At 42.4% G+C, this 18,047-nt stretch overlaps 2 protein-coding genes across 2 annotated transcripts in view; one reads left to right on the top strand and one right to left on the bottom strand.

Annotated features, from left to right (window-relative positions):
* Positions 1-14,194: 14,194 nt before the first annotated feature.
* LOC123598834 (serine/arginine repetitive matrix protein 3-like) lies at positions 14,195-16,168 on the bottom strand. Its single transcript, XM_045479571.1, has 2 exons — positions 16,076-16,168; positions 14,195-15,941 (listed from the first exon to the last, which is right to left on the bottom strand). Exons 1-2 carry the CDS (start codon positions 16,107-16,109, stop codon positions 15,304-15,306), a joined length of 672 nt encoding a protein of 223 aa, XP_045335527.1. The 5' UTR covers positions 16,110-16,168; the 3' UTR covers positions 14,195-15,303.
* Positions 15,404-18,047, top strand: part of ACTR3 (actin related protein 3) — a 67,097-nt gene continuing 64,453 nt past the window's right edge. Inside the window, exon 1 of the mRNA XM_045479570.1 lies at positions 15,404-15,495. Coding sequence (XP_045335526.1) covers positions 15,452-15,495 — 44 coding nt within the window. The 5' untranslated portion in view covers positions 15,404-15,451. The remainder of the gene's footprint in view (positions 15,496-18,047) is intronic.

Below are 18,047 nucleotides of genomic sequence, written 5' to 3'. Positions count from 1 at the left end.
AATAGACCAGGACAATGTTAGTGAATTACGCTTCAAGTGTGAATGAATTTACCAAATGGGCTCCTGCCCACTAAGTTCTGCCAGAGGCTGTGGTGGAGAAAAATGGGTAGGTGGGTGTGGGAAGACGAGTTCAGCAAGGGACAGTGAACTCATCTGTAAGTAGCCAGTTAGGGGGTGGATTGTGTTCTTCTCAACAAGATTTGTGGAAGTCCTAACCCCTGGTATCTCAGAATGTGACTTTATTAATGGATAGGGTCTGTGCAGAGGAAATCAAGTTTGAATGAGACCTTTGGGGTAAGCACCAATCCAAAATGCCTCATGTTCCTAAGAGAGGGAAATTTGGGTAGAGACAGATGTGCACACACAGAAAGAATGCTGTGAAGAGGAAGGAAGAGATCAGGATGATGCTTCTGCCAGCCAAGGAATTCCGAAGATCGCCAGCAAACCACCAGAAGTGAGGAGGGAGGCCTAGAGCACATTCTCCCCTACAGCCCCCAGAAGGGAGGGACCCTGCCAACAGCTTGGTCTCGGACTTTCAGCCTCCAGAACTGTGAGACAGTAAGTTTCTGTTGTTTAAGGCCCTGGTTTGGGTACTTGGTTACGGCAGCCTCAGGAAACTAGCACATGGCCCATCACTGGTTGGAGAATAAAACTAGTTCCTTATGCAGCTTCCATTTAGGCTCCATCTCAACAAAACCAGAAATGGATTTATTTGCTTGGAAGGTAGACATGAGGAAATGAATCCTGTCCAAGATGATGAAACCATAGCCTCAACCTTGCACAGAGTACAAAATCTGATTTCAAAACCTATATCAAAGGATGGGTCACCCCCAGGCCATTTAGGTCACTGACAACTGTCCCAGACTCTCCCATCCAATTAAGCTTGATTGCTTTTGTGCCATGGGAAGGTCAAATTAGTGCAGAGAGAGAAAGAGTATCCAGGAGACAGAGCAGCAAGAGACTTCAGAGAGGTCTTCATTGTTATTTAACAGTAACATTGTTAAATGTGTCTTGTTACCTACCCTGGGTGCTGATTACACCTTTCTTTCTTTTGTGTAGGCAAAGCCACTTGGAACTATTTTGGGCTGAGTGTGGGCATGATTCTTTGTTCACTCTGCTCCATTCCCCATGGTTTTCCTATTGATGGGAGATTACTAGTGAGTGGAGATAAGAACTAAGTGAAAGTAGTTTTAAAAAAAATTAAATAACTGTTTCTATTGTATTATATATTTTGTGCAACATGTTTATGAGTTATTTTATATCTCTGCTGGACATTTTGGGATGTCCTTGCAGTACCTATCCTCGCAATACCTACCCATATTCTCCTGTGACAATAATCATTTTGTTCCTTGCCTAACCACTTTCCAGGTATTATGGCCTCAGTGTCTGAGATGGGGTCTAACCAGAAATCAGAACCCGAATGAGGTAGTTCAGATGAGGAGGTTTAATACCAGGAACTAGTTACAAAGGTGTTGGAAGGACTGGAAAGCCAAACTGGGGAAGGAGGGGCACCCTACCAAGTAGCAATAGCAGGAAGCCTCTCCTTTCCACCTCTAGGGTTAACAGAGCCCTGGAGCATTAATCCTGGCCAGACAAGGAATGGGAATCAGAGAAGCAGCCACTGTGGAGAAGCTCCCTGAATCAGGGAGGAGAAATGCCTTGGTTTCTCCCCTTCTTCTGCCAGTGCTCCTACTATGTCTTTTTATCTTTCAGTGTCCTAATTCCTTTGGGACATAGGCAAGTGAGTCTGGCAAATGGAGATGGCAGGAATCAGCTTCTTTTTTCTTTTTTTTTTTTTTAATAATTTTTGAGAAAGAGGGAGAGAAAATGTGCACGTGCAAGCGCGTGCGCACATGTGTGTGAACAGGGAGGAGGGGCAGAGAGAGAGGGAGACAGAGGATCCAAAGCAGGCTCTGCACAGACAGCAGCAGTGAGCTCTACGCAGGATTCAAAGTCCTGAACGGTGAGATCATGACCTAAGCCGAAGGCAGATGCTTAGCTGACTGAGTCACCTAGGTGCCCCCTTCTTAAAAATTTATTTATTTTTTAGGAATCAGCTTTTTTCAATACAGAAGGAAAGGGCAAGGAACTAGCACATACGTATCATAAATTATAAGCTGAGAAGCATAAAACAGCCTTCTGGAGATCAGGGGTAACAGGAAGTTATATATTTTCATGATAATCAGGCTCTATCAGAACATTCACACACACTGGGAAGTCAATTTGGGGTCAAATAGGCTTAGAGAGGTACAATTCGGTACCTATATGTAAGCATTTAGTTTGAAAATGTATGCATTAAAACGCAAACAGTACTTTTCTTAGTTTTTGCCAACATGTTTGCTATTTTACAATTTCTGGTTATCCAAAGTTAATTCCCACATCTGCTTGGAAATTGTACTGTGAAATTGCTGATACTAGCTTGCTTACTTGTCATTGACTTTTCTTATGAGAGCAGATTATAAAGAAAAGTTGTAACTATTTGAGTTTTCTGTTGATGTGAAACTCTGTAAGAAGGATGTTCCTGTTCAGGACTCAGAGGGCACTTACCTGCAATAAGGAAGTCAACAATAGTGGGTAATAAACAAAAAAGGAATTATCTAATGAATGAACAGAATGAAGCATATACTTTCAAGTTAGCCTTATGTTTTCTGTCCTTCTATTGTTATTTTGCATGGCAGTGACTCCTTGGGGCTTGAGTAAAGCCTTTCTTCTTTGTTCCAATAAGCACCATATGAGAAAAAGATCAGTACTTTAATCATTCCACTCTACTTAAAAATAATCTCTGTAGATCCATATACACTTATTTGGATGATTGAATTGAAAATTACTCCTTGTCTTTGATTAGCTCAAAAGTTGTGAAAATAATTTTTTATTAATCAAGCTCTTTCTGGTGGAATTAAAAATTTTTTTTTTCAACGTTTATTTATTTTTGGGACAGAGAGAGACAGAGCATGAACGGGGGAGGGGCAGAGAGAGAGGGAGACACAGAATCGGAAACAGGCTCCAGGCTCTGAGCCATCAGCCCAGAGCCCGACGCGGGGCTCGAACTCACGGACCGCAAGATCGTGACCTGGCTGAAGTCGGACGCTTAACCGACTGCGCCACCCAGGCGCCCCCTTTTTTTTTTTTAAATTAATTTTTTTTAAATTTTTTTTTTAACGTTTATTTATTTTTGAGACAGAGAGAGACAGAGCATGAACAGGGGAGGGTCACAGAGAGAGGGAGACACAGAATCTGAAACAGGCTCCAGGCTCTGAGCTGTCAGCACAGAGCCCGATGTGGGGCTCGAACTCACGGACCGCGAGATCATGACCTGAGCCGAAGTCGGCCGCTTAACCGACTGAGCCACCCAGGCGCCCTCTTTCTGGTGGAATTTAAATTAATATCTCTGGCAAATGCCTAGTTCACTAATTACATGTGCATCTTGCAGTAACTAATGTTTGGAAGAAAGCAGTGTATCTGGCATACTCTTACTCATGATAGAAATGTGTGTTTTGGTAAGTAATAAAAGAAGCATGTAGATTTATAGAAATACAAGTTTATATAACCACACACACATGTACACACACACATACACGAGGCCCTAAGCCTATACAGATATAGTGAGGCTGCTATAGCTGTAATTATCTAGGTAATTAATAAAATTCATTTACCTAGAAATGTGAGCATTAAGCATGTGCAGGCATTAGGTTAGGCTCTAAGAACACAGTCACACAATCCCTGGCTTCAGAAAGTTTACAAGTGAGAGAGAAGGCCTAAGAAGCTACTAGAGGGGCTGTGAGAGATGACTGCTGGGAGAAACCCCCTGTGGCACAAAGAAAGGAGGTGTCCCCAGGTAAAGATCGGCAGCAAGTTTTCAAACTCAGATCTGAGACTCTGGATCTCGAATAGCCCAGTCCCCAGCCTTGGCCTCCTGCCCATGGCAAGCTCCAGCTTGGTCTCCCACCTTGAGCTAATATCACACTACAGTACACACAGCCACACCTCCTGCTTCCCTCTTAACTCCAAGTTCTCAAGGGCACCCTTATAAACTAGATTCCACCCCCAGCCACCCACCCACACACACCACTTCCCACATCAAACAGATCATTTCGTCCTGTGGGTTCCATTTCTCAGAAATCTCTCTGAACCTTCACGTCCTCTGCACCCCGCTGTCTGCTACAGTGCAGGTGCTGGCCATTTCTTAATTTGTTTTATCACAACGGTCTCCTATCAGGTCTCTCCATCTCCTATGTTTGAACTGCTCTGCTGAAACTTTCCCCTGGCAAAGAGCTATCTTTCCAAAACATGTTATTCTCTTTCCCAGTACCCTCTGAAGGAGCCCTGTGGTTTATACACAGTGGTTCTCAAACTTGGATGTGTTCCAGAATCACACAGGGAGCTTTCTTAAAACACAGATTCCCCATTGACCCAAATTTCCAGAAGTGGTGTCTGGGTAGTCTATACTTTTGACAAGCTCTCTAGATGGCTCTTTGCTGTCACCTTGGTCCTAGTTGGGGAACCAGGGTTTTGGGACTGCAGGGTCAAGTCCAAACTTAGCACACAAAGTCATCTACATGGATCTTACCCTGTATACAGGCTATACCACAGCCACTGTTGTATCCTGCTTCTGAAACTCCCACAGTTAAGTTTTTCTGTCACTGCACATGACATTTTCTCCAGAATTGCCTATCACCTGCTTTACCCTGGAAAGCATGCCCTAAGCCTTCTTTTCTGAAGTCTTGCTTGATACCTCAACTGTGTGAGTTATGTGTCTTCCTCTGCTTCTAAAGTCCTGTGCAAATCCCTTCTCATGGTATACTTTAACTTTTATCTGTTTCCTTTATTGCACTTTGACTTCTTCCAGGGGTGAGGCTGCAAATTACTCATCTCTTTAATCTTAGTGTCCAACCTTGTTCCTGGTTCATAATTGGCACATAAGTAAATGAATGAATGGATAAATGAATAAGCAGAGTTCTAGTTACACTATGATAAAAATTAGCTATGTATGAGGCCATTACTCTTTATGAACTGAATAATTATATACTTTCCGATGGAATACTATTAAGTGAAGCTAGCACAGGCTCATCGGCATTAAAGATGAAATGGAAACCAAAATAAACAAATGCTACTGCAAAAACATAATGATTGCTTTCCAGGGCAGGATCGAGGGAATAATTAAGCACTTAAATCAATGTAATGTTTGGTAGATGTCCTACATTTTAATTTTTCATTTGCCTTTGTGTTCATTTATGGACTGACACTATAAACATATATATATGCCATGCATCTTTTTGTTTTGGCAAACTCAACAATATTTTTCAGTATATTTCTGTTTTTTCTGTTTTCATAGTATCTTCTTCTAGAGGATTGGTAGTATTTTTTTTTTTTTTTAATGAAAATGCTACGAGCCCCTAACCACTAAGCAAGAAATTAACACTTAACTGTATCGGTTTATAAGTCAATGTAAATTTAATGGACTTTGTTTTTGCTCTCCTTACATTCATTACTTCCCTTTGAGTAATGAACACTTTTCTCCCTTGTGTGACTACCCCTCCTCCATTTGTTTTCCAGATGCTTCCTTTTGGTGGGATTGGTAGGGAGGAGGCAGAGCATGTGACCTAGGCTTGGCCAAGTAGCCACAGTGAAGTGCCCAGGAAGGACACACAATCTAAACCAGCCAATGAGGGTTACTCCCTGTTCCTTTGTTGAGGCCATTGAGAAAGATATAGGTGAACTGTTAGAACAGAAGCCATTTTTGCCACTGTGTGAGTAAAGCTGCCTGAGAATGAAGCCAATACAGTTTCAGGCAAAGCCAAAAGAGAAAGAGAGCCAGATTCTGACATTTTTGAGCTTTCCATCCAGCCTCAACCCATTTACCTCTTGGAATTTACACTTATTTGAAATCCACTCATTCTAAAGAAAATACTCCTTTTTATTTTTGAGCTGATTTGAGTTTGGTTTCTCTTATTTACCACCACAAAGTGTCTTGACCCACTGGAAATTATGCCAAGGGTTTATAGCATCATTGAATTTACATAAGAATTGTGCAGATTGTCAATATAGCTTTCATCATCTATGCATTTCCAGAGATATATTTTAGTGGAAGTACTCTACTAGTTTGTTGTGAGATCTTAAATAAGTCACTTAATTCTGTGCTTCAGTTTTCTCATTTGCTAAACTGGGGAGGTATACTAAGCCTCTCCCATAAAGTTATCATTCTCTGAAAAAAACACTGACTCAATGCTAACTGACTAGTAGGCATAGAGGCTGCAATGGCACATGGTGTGCGTCAGGGTGGGTTGGGGTCAGGGTAGAAAGCAGGAAGAGAAAGTTTGATAACTTCACTTTGGATAAACCCCAGTTCAAAATCTATTATTTATCATAGTGTAATTATTAGGTTCTTCCATAATTGGTGGACTTGTTCCAGAAATGTGAGGACTGTCACTGGTAGTCAAATTAACCAAAAGAGGAAAATAAATGTGTCTGAAAAAAAATGTATTCGCAATTTAGTTTCTTCTCATCAAACTGGAACCGAATGCAGTGTTAGATTGGAATGAGAAGCCTGAACATTTTTCAGATATGTGTTTTGAAGAGCATTGTAATGCCTGAGAGGTAAGCAGAAAAAAAGCAATAAATATTTAAAAATCTGAGCTGCTCTAAGACTAGAACTGGTTTTAATAAAACAGCATAATGTGTTAAACTAAATGCAATGTATGCTTTGGGCCACATTGTAATTTTAAAGAACTAAGCATGCACTTCTTTTTAATCTTTTATTTAAAAATAATCAAGGTACCATTTTCTGGAACATCTTTTTCTCCAATTGGCAAGTGTGTATGTTTATATGTGACTTCCAGTTCATCCACACCTAACAAAAGTCACTGTACCCTACAGTGTGTGAATGTTTTCCCTTTCAAAGCTGTATTTTCTAGTTTCAGGTGTTAATACTTAAATTAATGACTTGCTCCTAAGACAAATTGAAATTCCTCTGGCTGGATTATCCTAAAAGCTTTCTATGATTATGTTGTGGCATTTGCATTGGAGTTTCAGTCTGAGTAACCTCAGCAATTTTCCTCCTATCTTATTAGACTTTTTAAAATGACAAAAATCATTGTAACAAGACAGAAATACAGAGTTATAAGGAAAAGTTAACAATCTCTCTGTTCAATCTCATCCCTTCTAGGGTTTCCATCGTTTTGTGTGCAAACTTCAATATCGTCTCTATCTTTATAACACATATAAATATGTGCAGTTGCCCACCTCTGTCACCCCCATCCTCGGTGATATGTTCCAAGACCCCCAGTGGATTCCTGAAACCATGGATAGTACTGAATCCTGTATACGCTCTGTTTGCTCTATACGTACATGCCTATGATAAAGTTTAATTTATAAATTAGGCACAGAGGTTAATAAAATAAAACAATTATAACAATGTACTATAATAAAAGTTATGTGAATGTGGTCTCTTTCTCTCAAAATATCTTCTTGTCCTGTTAATCACCCTTCTTGTGATGACATAAGATGATAAAATGCTTACGTGATGAGATGATGTAGGTGAATGACACAGGTGTTGTGACATAGCATTAGGCTACTGTTAACCTTTGATGCTACGTCAGGAGTTTCATCAGCTTGCAGACTGGGACTGACCCTGGGTAACTGAACCCGTGGAAAGCAAAACCATGGAAAAGGGGGGACTACTGTACATATATAGTGATGAGGGAAGAACTCCCTAAAGGGAAACCATATTAGATTTCTAAGAAAACATGACTGTAGATAAACTTTGTTCAAACCAAAAACCCGATTTATGGCTCTCCATGCATGCGTTATATATCTGCTTTATGAATGCCTAACAAAATGATCTCTTTTGTTTTGTATTTTAGAGAGAGAGAGAGAGAAAGAGAGAGAGAGAGAGAGAGAGAAAGAGAGAGAGATTAAGAGAGTCCCAAGCAGGCTCCATGCTCAGCTCAATGCAGGGCTCAGTCCCATGACTCTGGGATCATGACCTGAGCTGAAATCAGGAGTCAGATGCTCGACCAACTGAGCCACCCTGGCACCCCAACAGAAAACCATCTTGTCCTTGAAATATGGAACGAAGCACCCACTACCTGCATTCCTTCACAGCAAAACTCATGATCCCTGCCTATATGCAAATCTATAATCTGTTGAGCATTTACAAAATGTCAAAAACATATAACCCTGTTAAAAACTGTTCATTCTTCAGAGCACTTTCTTCCCTGAGGAGAGTGTTTCCAGGGAAGCCCTCCTAACCTGGGCTTGAATTAAACTCTCTCTCTCTCTGAGATTCTAAAAGGTTTGTTTGTTTTGTGTTGACAATAGGGCCTTCTTTCCTTTCCTCTTCCCTTATTTCTCCCTTTTGTGTATTTTTCCACATATTAGACCACACTACAAATCAAAGGTCACAAAATGGTGGCCTGCAGTCTAGATACAGCAAAGAAAATGTTTTGTTTGCACAACATTGGAGAAAGATTAATATGAAAAACTGGAAGATATGGATCTCCATGCCTGCATGGCAATATTACTGATGCTGCATGGACTTTCCAATTTAACGTGGTCCTCCCCATTCCCTATTATTTATACTTTCACTAGTCCACCTTCTTTTCATTACCTGCTAATCACCTATAAGTGATTTACCTGGTCACAGAGGCACTTGAAGAATGCATTTCTAAATCTTCAAATTTTAAAATAATTCTTCATGATCATAATCTTCCCTTCCTCCTAGATCAGTACTTTAATTTTTTAAGGATTCACCAACATGGGATTCCAAAACTAATATATGCAAATGTATAGAAATAAATGAATTGACATTGATGGTTAACTTTGTAGGAAGTTGTAGCAAGTCACCTTCTTGGGAACAGTGTTTAGCGCACGAACATTTTCCTTTACTAGCACTAACACTTTCCTTTACTAGCAGCAATGAAAAGCCTCTTTCCCTATGTTAATTGTCCATTTTAATTGTCCTACTGCTCTGTAGGGAGTTTGTGTTAACGGCCTTTGCCAATGTTTCTGTTGGATTATTTGCACTTTCTTATTTTTAATTATTAGAGTATTGGGGCGCCTGGGTGGCGCAGTTGGTTAAGCGTCCGACTTCAGCCAGGTCACGATCTCGCGGTCCCTGAGTCCGAGCCCCGCGTCAGGCTCTGGGCTGATGGCTCAGAGCCTGGAGCCTGTTTCCGATTCTGTGTCTCCCTCTCTCTCTGCCCCTCCCCCGTTCATGCTCTGTCTCTCTCTGTCCCAAAAATAAATAAACGTTGAAAAAAAATTAATTATTAGAGTATTAATATTTGTCATATGGATATAAATATTTTCTTTTAGCCTATAATTTCTAGAAAAACCTTCAGCCAATGGAAATTTAATTATGTAACCAATTCTTTCCATTAATGGCTATGGGTTTCTACTTAGGAAAGTCTCCCCCCCACTTTGAGATTATATAAATATTTTCCTAAATTTTCTTCTAGTATATTTATAGTTTTATTTTTATTATTCAATTCATTCATTTAAGTGATATTTGTTGTGCACCTTATTATGAGCCGGGTTCTTTTCAAATTCTAGTAGGCATTTGGGAGAGATGGATAATAAGCAAATGAATCAATAAATAAATGAGGCATTTCACTACATTATTAAAATATGGTGACATGGTGGAGTGAACCAGACTCCTTCAGAATAGGTGATCAGGAAAGGCTGTCCTGAGCAAGTGAGATTTAAACTGATTGCGGAATAACTAATGATTAGGGGGTAAGTCCAGGGAAAAGACACAGGTAGAAATGGCCTTGGTGTGTGCGAAGAAGAGCAAGAAAGCTGATGTGGCTAACCCATCAGGGACAAACGAAGTTGAAAAGCGAGGCAGGCACTACACCACAGAAGCCTTAGCTGGTCACAATGAAGAATATGGATTTTACTCTATATTGAAGATTTGTAGTCCATCTGGAACATGTCTTTATATGTAATGTGTGTGTGGGGTGGGACGGTGGGTGGGGAGTGTAGCTTGTATTTTCTTTCCAATTGAGTTACATTTTATTTATTTAATTATTTCTTTTAAAATGTTTATTATTTATTTTGAGAGAGAGAGAAAGTGAGGGGAGGGGCAGAGAGAGATGGAGAGAGAGAATCTCACCAGGTTCTGCACTGACAGTGCAGACTCAGGATGCAGGGCTCACACTCACAATGAGATCATGACCTGAGCCAAAACAGAAAGTCAGACACTTAACCCACTGACCCACCCAAGTGCCCCATTATATTTTAAATACATTATTCATTTTTGCAGCAGTGAGGGAGACTAGGGTGATATCTCACAGAATCTCACCTTATTTCAAACACTGTACAGATATTATTACTATATGAAATATACTTTCTTTTTTTTTCTAAGTTTATTTATTTTGAGAGAGAGAGAGAGAGAGCAGGGGAGGGGCAGAGAGAGAAGGAGAAAGAGAGAATCCTAAGCAGACTCCATGCTGTCAGTGGGTCTTGATCCCATGAATCATGAGATTATGACCTGAGCTGAAACCAAGAGCTGGATGCTTAACTGACTGAGCCACCCAGGTGCCCCTGAAATATATTTTCAATTGGAATAAAACATATGATGAGTACAACATTTTTATCCCAAGGATGTGTCCATTGCATAAAATCTTTCTAGAACTTCTTTTTAACGTTTATTTATTTTTGAGACAGAGAGAGACAGAGCATGAACGGGGGAGGGGCAGAGAGAGAGGGAGACACAGAATTGGAAGCAGGCTCCAGGCTCTGAGCCATCAGCCCAGAGCCCGACGCGGGGCTTGAACTCACGGACTGTGAGATCGTGACCTGAACTGAAGTCGGACGCTTAACCGACTGAGCCACCCAGGCGCCCCTAGAACTTCTTTTTAGAAGTGCATAGACAGCAGCAGTTAAGTCCCCTTTGAAAACCAGTTTTATTACTTTATAGTCAGTCACACAAAGCCGATGATCAGAAAACATAGCTCTAGTTGATCAGCCATTTATTCCCTGGACTTGGCTCTGAAAAAAAAGACTTTTGGCAAATTCCAAAAATCAAATCTACCCACAAGAAGTCAAGATTTGCCGCCAGTGGAGATATTTAAAAGGATGTGCCATGGGATCTGAAGGCAAGTCTGTAGGAGACCTTCTAGAAATATTCTGTATGATAGTAGCATTAAGAGTACACAGGCCCCAAGATAACTTCTGTGATGAGGAGGATACAAAAGACTGTATGTTTAGGTAGGAAGTAAAAGAGTCATTACTTTATAATTAAACTATAGTCCTCCTGATCTGTCCATAATATCATCCCATAATTTATAATATGCTTCCTTAAAATTCAAACTTTACAACAATCCTATAGGTTAGTTATTTCTGCAAATGCATAGATAAAAACAGATTAAAGAATTAACACTCAAGTCTTTTAATTCCAAGTTCAGGGCTCTCTCTACATACTAAGCTGTCTAAGATCACACAACTGGAGTAGGGAGAAGCCAAGATTTACAAACACTCCCTCTGACCACTCAGCTGCATGGATATCTTGGCCATTTATCTCGTTGCCTTTAATCAATACTCTGTGGCTTTGAGTGGATTTGATTGGTCTGCCAGTTTGCAAATAGTCATCCTCGCAGCAAGTACTTATGTTCATTCAAAACCATAACAACATTTCCCATATTAAAACAATGGAGATTGAGTCACATGTGAATTTTGTGAATTTTTTGGACATTTTAAGATCCAGAGAGAGTGAGAGTGGGGGAGGGGCAGAGCAAGAGGGAGAAGGAGAGTATCCCAAGTAGGCTCCTTCCTATCAGTGGGAAGCCCGATGCAGGGCTAGAACTCACAAATCCGTGAGGTCATGCCCTGAGCCAAAGTCAAGAGCCAGGTGCTCAACAGACTGACAACTCAGGCGCCCCCAGAGACATTTGTTAAGTTGGCCTTAAAATACAAATAACTTAGGAAATCACACAGCATATCAGTCAAAATTAAACAGCGTTGTGGCGTTTGAACTAGAGAGTGGTGAAAAGAGCCAGGCTGTGGTCTGGGTCCTGGTCCCTAGTTTCTCTAAGATACTGGGAAAATCACTTACATTGTCTGGTTTCTATGTAACTTAGCAAGTAATGAAAACTGATTACTACTAATTTAAGCAAATGGGGATTTCTTGAAAGGATTATTACAAGACTCACAAGTGCTTGAAATGTTGGGGACCAGGCTTAGAAAGTGACAAGCACCTGGTTGATCTGAACTAAAAAGAATTCAGGGTGTTATTAAAGAATGGATATAAGGCGGTCACACAAACCCCACCGATCCACCACTGTTTTCCTTTTCATGTCTAAGCACGATCATCTCTGTGAGGTCTTTTAGCTCTGACATCCTCTGCTTCTCTGTATTGGGAGCAGGAAGGGTATATATGCAAACAGGGTTGTCAGAAATGTTCTGGCTGGATGTACTTCTGAACGCTGTGTGCAGCTGAGGAAGGCTTAACCACAGCAAGAGCACAGAGGTTGACCAATTTTGGCATGTAGCAAGTAGGAAGTAGGAGGGGTCTTAAACAAGCAAATGTTTGGGGAGACAAATTATGAGGAACAAGCACAAATGATACTTCCAACAAGTGTTGGAAGCTTCCAAATGCTTCTAGCAGTCACAGCCTTTACAGACAAAGGTCAGACTTGACTACATGAAAGAGACTATCTGTAGGTTTCCTCATACCTATGAAATACAGTACACAGCACTGACATGAGCTGTATATTTGAATCCAATATACAAGTAAACTGTTAAACAGCTTCTCAAATCAAAAGTTGAAAACTGGTAGCCCATAGGTCAGATACAGCCTGCAGAGAATTAGTTACTAACAGACAAAAATACAGATTTCCAACTTTTCTGGAACAATTAGAGGCTCTGGCAATCCTGGGTCTACATTTCTGCATAGCAATAGTTTTCTACCGCCTTTGGTGGGGATGTGGACTCTCCCTATTATCAAACCTCCTCATGGTCCTTTTCAGTCATAAGGTCACCTGTTGTGCCCTGGAAACATTCCAGTTTCTGACCCTTAATGTAACTACTTTTGTGACAGCCCACACAAGGCCAGTGTGGGAGGCCATCCTGAGGATCCACCAGTGTGGGTCTCATTGAGTGATCTGTTCAAGTGCCTAACCCCTGTTCTTAGGACCCTTCTGGTAAGATCCTTTCACTCCTGACATGCTACCAGTAATTCTGTAAACAACTGTTTACTCCAACCAACCCACATGTCCCTTTTCTGTCACAGTTTATCTTCAAGCATCTATTCTTCCAAATGACCTTAAATATCTGATGGTGGAAAAGGCAGCAAAGAATCTGTTTTGTGTCTTCTAAAATGTAGGGGAAAAAAACCCAACTATGATCTGAACAGAGAACCACTTCTGTCTGATTTCTTGGAAGACAATTGCTGAAGTAAGCCGCCCAGGAGGATTATTTATCTACTTTCTGTGAGTAGCTGTGGGTGTGCTGGGCATTAGTTGGTGATGATGATTCCCCTTGTCTCCTCTGCACATGTCTGATCCCAACTGGATGTTACTGCTCACATAATTCTATCTCTGATTTACAGCACACAATGTAATAAGACCGCCCACTCATTTCACTCTTTGTGGGGTCCATTCCCTGCAAAGCAGCCACATTTACTTGCTTCAATCTCTTTGATGTCTTCCAGGTTGCTTTTAGGCTAAAGATTCGTGGAGAAGTCTACAAATACTTACAGTTTGATTCTTCCTTATTTCTCAGGCTTCACCTCCCATCTTCCCTGGCTCACTTCACTTTGACCATTTGGGTCTTCTTTGAATTTGTGGAACAATCCAAGCTCTTTTCCACCTCAGGTCCTTGACTCTTGCTGTTCCGTTATGGTAAGCTCTCCTCACCCTTTCCACTATTTCCTACCTAACCTTTGAAATGTCACTTTGTCAGAAAAGCTATATTCCACTTTCCTCCTATTCTTCCACCCTTCATCCCCATTTCTCACAGGACCCTGTTCTCTGCTATTGCTTTTAACAAAACTTATGTTTTCCCACTACACTGTGAACTATGACTAGAGACCTTATCTATTTTTGTGCCCAATGACTATTCAAGGGCAGCACAGTCCCTGCCACAATTGAGTAGGTGAGCAATACCTATCTGTTAAACGAATGAAAAACCCACCTTACATTCCTCAGGCTGGTCTAACACCATACTGTTATCGCCTGGAGTGATTAAGACACCTTTCTTAGGGAAAATATTTTTTATTTCCGACATGTAAGCACATTGATGATTTATCAGAAGATAAGCCTGGTGGAAAGCTTTTAAACTTCTAGGTTCCCCCCAGATGGGGTCCCAGACCATCACATGGCCCTTCTTCAGACTAAGCAGAACACTCTGGGGGTGTGGCCCTGAAATCTGTTTTAACAAATCTTCCAGGTAATTCTGATGCACATTTAAGTTTGAAAACCATTGTTCTGGGCTCTCCAGTTTTTATCCTTTTTTTCCTAATTAATTTTTTGGTCCTTAATCCTTGGTATAATCCTGCTAGTAAAATAGTACAATCTTTACTACGAGGGAATCTTTGTCATCAACCAAAAGCCTTGAATAACGGACTATTTGTCCTCGAGGGTACAGGCCTGACCCTGGGGGTGGGGAGCCTACAAATCTAGACAATGTTGTAACAATGCACAGGTGTAAATGACTAAAAACTCGGCACAAAGGCAGAAGAGCCACGGTGCAAGCCTTTGTTCACCTATCCCTCCCGACTGCTCACCCTCGGTCTGATAATCGCTTTTCTACCCAGAAAAGCAGACTCTCCAAGTTACAAGAATGTTGTGTGCCGCTGAGAACGTTTTCTGTTAGGCCGGTTTTCCCCGGGGCACTGGAGAAGATACTCGCGGCTGCCGGATGCAGTTCCATTCCTCCCTCAACCTACCACACAAGTAATTGAAACTAAAAAGCCCTTCCAGCTTCAGAAGGAGATCTGGAAGCTGAGGCCGACTTCCCCGCCCCTACCCTCGGGAAAACCCGAAGTGGACTTCATTAACATCCGGACGCGAGCGGAGGCCGGCGGCAGCACGTCGTTTGCGCATGCTCTCTCGCCCCTCCCGCTCGGAGCCGGAAGCGGGAGCGCTCGCGGCCTGGGCCTGGCCTGGCCGGGGCGGCGGCACCGGCGGCCATCTTGGCTTCCCGGGGCAAGGCGGCGTGGGGGGAAGAAGTTGTAGGGTGGGGGCAGGAGGGAGGAGGAGGGGAGAGAGAGAGAGGGGGAGGAGGCCTCGGCGGGGCAGGGCGGGGACTGCCTGCCCGCCTGGGTTGCGGAAGTGGTAGCCGCTGACCGAGCCTGCTGCTTTCTCGCTACTGCTTCGGCTTCCCGGCTCCCCCCCGGACGGAGAGGGCGGCCCGGCTGTGGATGGTCAGATAGCTCCGATCTCCCGCCGCCAATCCCTGGCCCCAATCAGCACGGAGCAGACGGCGGCAGCGGCAGCAGCAGGCGAGGAGGAAGATGGCGGGACGGCTGCCGGCCTGTGTGGTGGACTGTGGCACGGGGTAAGGGGGCTGACGGGCGGGGGGTGGGGAAACTGAGGCGGAGGGGGGGGTAAATGGCGGGGAACCGTGGGGGTCGGGAGATGTGTGTTGCGGCAAGGTGCTGCCGCCGGCCGTGTCAGCCCTAGCCCCGCCGTGTTGCGAGGGGTGGGGCCCGGAGCCAGGGCCTCCCTTGTCGCCTCGCTTCACCCTCTGGGACCCGGGCGGGCGTGCGGGGCCGAGAACCCCCCTGGGAGTGGCTTGCTCCGCGGGACCCCTCCCGGCCCTTCCCCCATCGCGGTGGGCAGCGTTTCCCAAGGAGACTTGGGGTCGGTCGTTCCTCCGGGGCCCGCGGTGCGGTCGGGGTGGTCGCCACCCGGCGCACCCGGCTCTCCTTTTCCTCCGCGTCTCTTCCTGACTGTGGGTTTGGGACCGAGTGGATCGAGCGCGGGGACAGCTTGGCAGAGGAGCTAGAAGAGAGAAGCAGTCCTTGTAGGTTTTGCAAGATTGCTGTGACAACACTGCCCAGGGTGTGGGTGGGAAAAGGGAAGAATCGGACTCTGAAAATGGGAACCTAGGTCGGGGCTTTCATTTGACCACCCACCTCCTCTTCCTTTCCGACTCGCGGTCTTTTCCATCACCCACTGCGCTTTTACCGGTGGACCAAGTCACATTTTAATTTGAGAGAGAAAGATGTCATGTGTTACTTCTCTTGCCTCAAAAAAGTCCCCCAGTGAGCAAGCGCGCTGCAACTTCCTTAGTTTTGTCAAAGCCGCTTCCTGCTTTCTGTCTTTTATATCCTTATAAGGTAGTTTTTCGTTTCCAACCTGAACACATCTTATTAGAACTTTCAAGATTAAGCATATTTAAAATCGATTGAGTTACTGGTGCTAGTTATCAATTTATGTGAACTCAAAAAGATATATATTCGTGTTTCGCGAGGGAGGAGGAGGGGAAGCACCCAGGAAAATAATGGAAGTTTTGTGCATTCATTCTGTGAAGGTATCTCAAGTCGGGAAGGAAGGTGGTATTGAGTTATAAAGGGATGTGCTTGCTTTTCAAAGAGTCACCAGATCTGTAAGGTAGTTTAATATGTAGAATGGCGTTAAAGTAAATAAATAGGCATCTTAAGAGTTTTTGGTGCACTTGTATTTTCATAGAAAATATTGTCTATATTTTAATGTGGAATGACTGCTTTAAGTTACAGTGCAGGGAGTGTGTGTGTGTGTGTGTCCTCTGCTGATACATTGTTACATTTCTAATTCCCCAAATAATCCAGTGGGAGGAGGCGGGCTATGAGAGGTAGGGTGTCAGCCTCCCTCCTTTAATTAATCAGTAAACTTTTGTTGCTTGAAGGATTGTGTATGTTCCTCACTCCATTTGCTCTGCGTAAAACAGCTCTAATCTTCATGCTCATAACTTTGTTAGTCTGACAGTTCTAAAATCCCAGCCGTGCATGTGGAAGCAACCGATTCATTAATATTTTCCTTTGGGAAACACCACCCTCTTTAGCCTTGGAACTTCTAAATGTATTTTTCTGACGGACAGCTTATTAAAGTTATTATTTTTTATCCAGTCTAATTTTCTCGACTCAGTATTTTTTTTTTTTTTTTTCTCAGTCTAATTGGCCACTAGTTTCGTGCTTAGGGTCAGTTCTAAAATTAGATTTGGCCTGAGTGAGAAGGAATTTTCAAGTGTGTTTTGTTAAAGTGAAAAATACTGCTACATAATTAATATTTTATGCTTTAGAAATTATGGGGCTGTTAACAAAATTAGTGTAGATAATTGTAACCCTAATAACTAACATGGTTAACATCTTAAGTAGGATGTTACTTTTTCTCACTCTGTTTTTCCCCTTTTGAAATACAGTTCTGGTTATTTTTGAGTTAGTGTATTAGGTATTTCATTGAGGTTGACTGTCCTTAAATGACCTCCTTCTGATAGGGCAACCCTGAATTTAAAACACATACTGAGTGACCAGGAGGTGGTGCAGGAGGGGTTCGATCTATCATAGGGATTATTTTTATTTTAAAATTTCAGTTATTATTACATTATTACACTTTATTACGTTAGTTTTACCTCACAAGGTGAGGTAGTTAACTGGACACTCATGATTTGAATGGAACTAAGATTCCCCATTCCCTCTCACCTTTCTTACCATCTGTCAGAACTCCATTTATTTTGGTCTTCAAAAGGTTTTTTGGTCTTCTGTGTTGCCTATTAATGCAACTCCAGAAGAGTCACACCTTCAGGTTTATTAGCACAGAGAGGATAGCTCATTGAGATGGGGCCTGCGATAAGCATATCTTAGTAAGGCCTTAATAGGGAGTTTTATGTTTCAGAATACCATGGTCCCCAGATGCAGATTGTGCACCTATAATTTGTGTATTCCTTTGTGCTTTAGAGAATACATTCATCTGTTTGGTCTATAATTACAATTACGTGCTTAACGTAAGTGAAAAGTTATAACCTGAATCTGGTTGCTCATTCCATTTCATTATGTAAGTTAGGAAAAAGATGACTGAAAAAGTGACCATCTATGAAACTTGATGTTCTCAGATAAGAAAAGCTATGAG

This window comes from Leopardus geoffroyi, chromosome C1, assembly GCF_018350155.1.
Source record: "Leopardus geoffroyi isolate Oge1 chromosome C1, O.geoffroyi_Oge1_pat1.0, whole genome shotgun sequence".
Classification (NCBI taxonomy): domain Eukaryota; kingdom Metazoa; phylum Chordata; class Mammalia; order Carnivora; family Felidae; genus Leopardus; species Leopardus geoffroyi.
The sequence above is the reverse complement of the archived record's forward strand: the minus strand, read 5'-3'. Positions and strand labels throughout refer to the sequence as shown.

Bases quoted from the DNA above. Each gene is read 5' to 3' on its own strand.
- LOC123598834 (XM_045479571.1), bottom strand. From the start codon at position 16,109: ATGGAAAAGACCGCGAGTCGGAAAGGAAGAGGAG. The intron at 15,942-16,075 runs GTGGGTGGTCAA...TCTCTCTTCTAG, and splicing joins GAGTCGGAAAGGAAGAGGAG to CTCCTCTGCCAAGCTGTCCC.